The 7569-nt window shown below is 48.4% G+C and overlaps 1 protein-coding gene across 1 annotated transcript; it reads left to right on the top strand.

Moving 5' to 3' along the window:
* Positions 1–6490: 6490 nt before the first annotated feature.
* BKA67DRAFT_531621 (uncharacterized protein) lies at positions 6491–6949 on the top strand (the record flags this gene model as incomplete). The annotated part of the gene is made up of 1 exon (XM_046099406.1): positions 6491–6949. One exon carries the CDS (start codon positions 6491–6493, stop codon positions 6947–6949), a length of 459 nt encoding a protein of 152 aa, XP_045960577.1.
* Positions 6950–7569: the final 620 nt, after the last annotated feature.

Below are 7569 nucleotides of genomic sequence, written 5' to 3'. Positions count from 1 at the left end.
GCGCAGCACTAAGTATCAATGGCTCCCAAACGATCTTGATCAGAAGATATATACCCATGCATAAGCCTGCAGGAACGTGGAGACTCACTAGCGCAGGATCCTACGAGATTGCTAAGAGTGAGGTGTGCTTAGCCTGCCCTTCTTTGATGTTGCTATCGACGCCTGTCCAACCACAAATGGGGGACGGTGGGCTCTCCGGGAACAAATCATCATTGGCTCATTGCGTTTGGGTGAGCTGTCGATTTGCCAAGTTGCAAAGCCCTGTTGCCAGCAGGATCATTTTACCCCAGTAGATATAGTGTACTTGTAAAGCATGCAGCATGGCCCTTGCTATCTGCCAGGTTCGGCCTGGATAAAACCTGCCCAGGGTAGTCGCGTAGCATCATGATGAGCGCCAGACGCATCGTAATTCTGCGTTTCAAGCAGGACTCGCATATCTCTACCACACTCGATGGTGGACTGGGTCATCTAAATGAAAGGTGTTTGAATACGCGGTGATATTTACGAGGCATACTACACCTGGAGTAGGAATAGAGTCGGACAAAGACTAGTCTAGCCTCGGAGAAGGAAGCGCTCTGGGAATTGTTCATCTTCGACGTTGTCCCTTGTGGTGGGTTAATAAGCGATCGCCCACAAGGACAAGGAAATCGGCTAGCGCTGCCGGCCCGGCAAGCACGTATGGTATGGCTGAACTTGACTCTTCCTGTTTGAGACTATTTACTGCGTACGATGATGGGGACATTGGAAACTAGACTATAGGGCCTGTTACCAGATATTGATGCTGACAGCATGTGACCTTTGGAAGCTGCGGGTTTGTGGCACAGTGCTGACGCTCATTTGCCATCTCACTCCAAGTATTATCAAGTCTACTCCGCATCACCGTCCAAACTCGACCTTGGCAGACAGGTTATGCGGATTCGAATTGCTATCCAGGCGTTTGCGTAAGCTTGATTTGGTTTGTTAGGTTGGGAGTTTTATTTTAATATACGTTGGTGTGCTCGATCAACGTATACGTCTTATGTGCTGGCTGTCTGAAATGCGATATCCGCCAACAATTGATCCGTCGCTGGGGACAGTTTGGGCTACTCAAAACGATATGGTCTCGGTATCTCATGATCCTTTCATGTGCTATCCTGAAAGTGCTTAGACTGTGACAGTTTCTCGGGTCCGCAGACTTGACATGAATGTCATCACAAGCTTATCTTGCAGTGATCTCGGACCCCTAGTGGTGGCCCAGTCCTTGGAACTAAGCCGTAAAGAGTCCTCGATCATTCTCTCACTCCCAAAGAGTGTCTAGAGCCATGCTGCAATCGGACTCAGACCAATGACGAGATGCAACAAGACGGCTGAGACGCCGAAAATATCAGATCAGCTGGACCCTGATAAGATCGTACCCCGTGTTGAGAAGAGAGCGAAGATCCTTATCCCCATCTGCTGAAGCTATTGCGGAGCTGAACCGCTTCCTGACGAATCATTTCGAAACCAGCGATATCTAAGACGGTCTCGGTCAGCCCTTTGTGTGCCAATGTGCTTGGATAAGGCACCCTTTTCAAACCACACAGAGAAAGTCCCGAACGCTCAGGCTCAGTTTAGAAGGCCGCCTGATGACAGCCTCAATGTTGTAGCGTGAGATATCGCAATAAGGTTGAGTCTTAGTCCTATCCCGCAATGCAGGAGCTGCTTTCATCACGCACATGGCAGCCCCAACTAGTCGGAAAACTCGTCAGGAATGGCGCACCACACTTTCAAGGGATGGGAGCAGGGGCCTTGGTAATGTTGGTGTTTATGTGCCGTGTTGATGGGACAAAGTGATAACGTGATAAGCCATCGGGGCCATATTTGTCGTCATTACTAGCGCTGAAGACTGGCCTGCGCGTCAATTCAATAGAGGGATAAACCCTGCTATCAGCTCCGCGAGATCGAACATTGGACGTGCTTTACCGTAGCGAGCCGTCCCTTTGGTTGGGAACCAACCGCCGTAGTGCTGGGTCTAAACGTTGAAAAGAAAAAAAGAAAAAGAAAAAGAAAAGGAGCTCAGATCAATTTTCGCCATGGCAGTATTCTTGTGCAGCGTTAAATATGTGTTATGGTTGACGACATATGTTATTGACACCTATTGAGACACTTACAGTCGGTTAATGAGTTCCCCGACCTCACGTTGTGTCACCAAAATCAGCCCTAAAATATAGCGGGCATGGCAGTGATGATTGTCCGTCAAGACGTGCAACCCGAAAATGCCGAACCGCATATATGATTACTCACATTGTTCGACTCAACGAGTCGGCCCACAATCTTAGTACGCATCATACGTTTTCGCAAGGTCAATGAACCATGGTTTGTTCATGAAAGCAGGACGACCGGCAATACCAGATTTTGCGGAGAAACGGAACCACTAACCTAATCTATTGCGCGTGGGGGTTTTGATGTTTTGTCTACCTGGCAGCCTGGTAGGCCCTGGAGTATGGTTGCGTATCTACTGGGGGTTCTTGCATCAATATCTGACGCGAAAGTAGCAATAGGATAGGGGGGTTTATTGGGGCGGCTACATATGCGTATAGCTTAGAGTATGGACACGCTGGTTCCAGTCGCAGTTGTTGGTGCCCTGAAGATAAGGAACTTCGCGGGTGGCCCGGCCGATGGAACCTGCAAAACAATAAGTTACCAAAACAATGGTTCCAGATGTGGAGCGCTGGAATGCGACTTGACGATAGGCTCGGCTGGGTATGTCGACGAGCTCGTCGATGCGCGATTGAGGGATTGCTCTATTTAAATGACCATGTAATTAACATATAACGTTCTTAACCTACTTGCTTCAAGCAGCGATAAAACAAACCAAGCGGCCCTACATTCTTACCAGTTGGAGCTTTTGTTCCCTTTAGTTAGGCTGTAGTGCCATTGAACGAGTGTTGTTGTGATCGGCATTTACAGTATTACTATGGCAGCCAAATAGTGTTGGTTACTAAAACTTCTGCTCCGCAGGGCATTGCTGGAGTTCACTTCACATCCCTTGCCCGAAGCTCAAATTTGGTCCGTCATATCGTAGTATTAACTCCCAAAGTCTGCTTGTACGTCGGCGTAAATGGCTAAGTGTTAGTCGCTGTGGTTGGTGTAGCATTCATCTCAACACTAACCAGGTCGACATAGGCAACGCGGATCAAACACCATGTTGTCCCACCCTATCCTTTGATTCTTTGCAGGCGCAGCTGTTGTTATCTGTCACCTGCATTGATCTAATTGCAAGGGGGCACGAGAATGGCGACCAGAAACGTCACTTTGGTTTAAAGCATGATACAAGTTTATTCCCGAGTGTGTACATTTCGCATCAAGTCGTCGTGAGACATCCAAAGAAGATGTACCATGTCACGGCCTCATATGACTGGCAATGGAGAAGATCACCCAAAACTCAGGGTCTTTACATACTGTAGGGGTTGTTCCAACGTCCCTAGTTTCCCGAGGATAAGCTTCCGTGTGGTCTCCTGCCTGCTTCAGCTGCATTGTCCCCACCATCTAATGTAAGGTGTGTGGGAATTTCACGATGCGCATCTGAAGTCGCGAGTATACGCGTAGGACGGGAAAGTGGAAAGTGGCAAGAAAGACGAGCGGCAAATGGGTTGTGCACAGCTAAGCCATTTCGTGCAGACCAGAATGCATTGCAGCATCATGCTATTATGTGCCATCCTTGAAATCGTACAGACAATTCTCGCGGATTTCTTGTCGGGGGTGGTGTGCTCATGCAGGAGTGTCGCCATCCCAGCCCCAGGTTGTGTCGAAGTTACAACTGATTAGCAGCTAAACCATTCCCGCATGACTCTAAACTTCATAAGCATTAGCGTCGTGAAATCTTCCGCTCGCTTGCGACCCTTCGAACGATCCCGCGGGGGAGGCGATCTTTCCTCTTGAGGCATTGCGCAGCGCCCGTTTTCTCAGTGCCCTCTTTTTATCACATCAAAAATCTCCAAAGCAACGAATTATTACGAGTGTTGAATCGAATTTGCCTCAATCAATGCATCTGATAACTATGTTGTCTCAGGAATTGTCTCTTATATCTCATTGTTCTTCGGCACTTGGTTTGACGGACGGGAAGAGATTCGTCATATAGCATAACCAGGGCGCCCAAATTAGTGCTCCATACGGCAGGTGTGCCTCGTGCTCTGCCATTGGATGGATCACCAGGTCATCCACGAATAACCTCTTTGGGTATCCCGTGTGGGAGGTTATGGGCGGAGGCTGCTGGAAACTGCCCAGCACGGGGATTCCATTGGTAGGCACGAGAGATTACGGCTAACAGTCCAGCTGTCAGTTACACGTTCGATAGGGAGATGAAGCCAGTGTTTGTGACGGCGTGCAGTTTACTCATTATCGGTCGTCACATACGAGTACCATACTCAATACTGGGTGCTGCTGCTTTATTCGTAACTTTGAGAAATGACCAAGATCTATCCTACAAAAGCCGCAAGGACTAAGCCAAAAGTTGCCACGCATGCTTACCCATCACTCGACGCTCAATTAGTTACCATGCAGTATTGTGTAGGCGGTTGGTTTGCTCGATGCATGTAGGGTAGCAAGTGCACCATCATGCATTGCAGCACTATCTTTGACCGTCAATAAACATCTAGACATGCAAAGCACACATGATAATCAATTTGCCAAAACACAACACAATTGAATATCTTGCTGGTAGTCTTGACAACAATGTACAACTCACCGAGAAAATTCCCCGTCGTCCGGCGTTGTCGTGTGAGTATCTACCCAAACACATAATATGAATCTACTGAGCATCAGCCCACTATATTATTTTATACTATTGTATCAAACCTTCAACGGGAGGGTCGTGCGACTTTGGTGTGTCTCACGCGTTCACTTAAACGGACTCCTCAAATTGCTATACACCAGCTCGAATCTTGAGAACCAATAGAATTGTCGAAACAATGCTCATCCCTCCATTTCCATGCAAGATTGCAGCACGATGCATGTCGTCAAATGAGGAACAGCTGATGTCCTTTGATTTATGCGCCGTGAGAAAATGGACATCCACTTCTCCAACCACAGCCGATTGACAATACGCTGCGAATACAAGCTGCATAGTGTAACACTCTCCCACCTTGACGCCATATTGCCTACTCAGAAGCCTGAAATTAATACGTGCGGACGATCGTGGACTTGTTATCTGCTTTCTCAGTGAAGCCCCCACGGGCCCACACACTATCCGTTCTCCGTTGCTTTGCAAGTGGACATGGCTGTCTTCTGCGGACGTAGGCATTGCGCAGACAGAGGCGACCTTAGGCCTACATCGCCATTCAGGGACATTGAGATATCTACGGAGTACAGGATCAGACAGAGTGGTCTTTAGGGATGACTGTAATTGTACCATCAAAGAATTTTCTTCGCTTGGCGGAATCGGCCATGGATGTTAGACGACACTTTCCAACGCAGATTGGCTGAGCGAACCTTGGAAATTCATGTCTGCGCTCATCCCTTGCAATCCAACTCAGTGTGCGCTCATCCCTTGCAGTCCAGCTCATGCCCCACCCCCCAGCACACAGCTCGGCTTGGCATTGGGCTAGCGACAAGGTCTCAATGATCGTCGCTTGGAGGGACACCCCCTATTTCACACCCTCTAGGCCACACACCTCTCCAACGGCCACCCCATCTAGTTCACGGACACCAGAAAATTTTCTCTCATGACACACACCAGTGTCGCTCAAGCATGCTGCAACGCTAATTCTTGCAAAGCTTAGCGCCGAATCACGATTGCAGAATCCCCGCAGGCATCTCTCAGGGACCCCAGGCACTCACAGCCGGACACGCCAGAATGTGCCCATGCCTGTGACTGCCACACTGCCTTGATGAGGTACGTATCTCAGTACTCTCGAAAAGATGGGAGTCGCACAAAAAGATGCAAAAGCACACCTCTGCAGTAGCGCCTTTCTAGCGTCACGCTCTCTCCACCCTCACAGTGACCCATGTTCCTTGGTCATGTCCCGCCCAGAGCACACCATCTGGAGAACGATGCATATTTGTGTTTGAAGATCCAAGCACTAGGTACACTCTCGCCCAAGAAAGCCGGCAAGGTACCTACAAGCCAGTGCAAGAGAAGGCGCCCACCAAGGACGCATCCACACTCGCAGTTCATACATATGAACCTCCTCCCTCCCTCTCACACCTTGACGGAATTCACGATTGTCAACTTCGAAACACCATCTTCTCTTTACAACCTCGGTTCCTCTCAATCTATCTGAACCCTCTTAAGAACTCTTAAGAGTGATAATAGGACATACCATCATATTCCCGCACATCTCCTGAAGTCACTACATGATCGAGGCTCAACTTTTTGAACAAGTCAGGCTTCTGTTTAGTCAAGCTCAACCTTGAAAAAGTTCCAGCGTCTGGCGTTTACTCAGGTTCTTGCGAGAGCTTTCGAGTCGGGCGATATTTTGCCTCGGAAAAACACTATCTCATCAACTCTACAACCTCAACACTATCCTCCACCATGTCTTACAACCCGTCGTGGGAGCACCAATACTGCTTGGCCTGTGATAGGCAAACAGACGGTGCTACATACTGCTCGGAGTCATGCAGACTATCGGACTTCGACAAGTCTTCGACCACGTACAGCACACCTGCGAGCTCACCTGGATTGGAAGGTCCTGGCTTCACTTGGACAAGCTCAAGGAGGCAATCCAAGTTCTACCTTTCACCAGCATACGACTTCAGCAATGCTCAGCCTTATGGCTCAACAACACAATCCCAAACATACCTATCCCGGCAATCGATCTCGTCGACCGGTCAACTTACACCTTCTAGCTCCTACAGCAGTTTGAACTCGATGCAAAGCACATCGTCAACAGGTGCCGAGGGCAAGCAACTATCAGACAAGGCTAGAAAACAGCTAAGGGACTATGCCAGCTCTTTCGAGAATGCTCGCGTTCAACGACGTCGATCTTGCTAGATTTGTACATCGAATGTACACACCTTTCACGAAACGTCACTCTTATTCGCGCTTACAATATACCCGTCAACGACATTTTCCTACTTTTACGATCTACTCGGACGTTTCAAGTCTACATCATTCATCTCTCTACTTTGTTGCACATTATCTTGGCTTGGGCATACAAGAATATCTCTACACATTTACGGTCTATTGTACAAAAGCATATACCGGAGCTCAGCATTAGAAAAGTTATTGGGCCGGGACGGTTCAAGTTTCCTCAAATTGGTTATTTTATCAGGGCGTATCACGGAGGGAAGGCACCGGGGCCACTTCGATTGTACCGCGAAGACATCATTGTGTTTCTACAGGCATATGGGGAACAGGAACTGGGTTTGGTATATCGGACTGTGGCATCAGTTACCCAAGCATGGCACTTGCATGGCCATGCAGCTCGTCAAGGGAGACGAAGGCGTTTTCGATCATCACATGTTGGCAATATCTGTGAGGGATGTAGCAGATACACTCATGTGGACAAATGGAATTGTGCAAGCATTTGATTCCATTTGGTTAGCGATATTCTCCATCGCGAGTCTTTATCATCAATTGGATAGAAAGTGAATGAATGGTTCATTGCCTCC

This window comes from Truncatella angustata, assembly GCF_020726525.1.
Source record: "Truncatella angustata strain MPI-SDFR-AT-0073 chromosome Unknown BKA67scaffold_2, whole genome shotgun sequence".
NCBI classification, from domain to species: Eukaryota; Fungi; Ascomycota; class Sordariomycetes; order Amphisphaeriales; family Sporocadaceae; genus Truncatella; species Truncatella angustata.
Note: the sequence above shows the minus strand (reverse complement) of the source record. Positions and strands in the feature narration are given on the sequence as shown.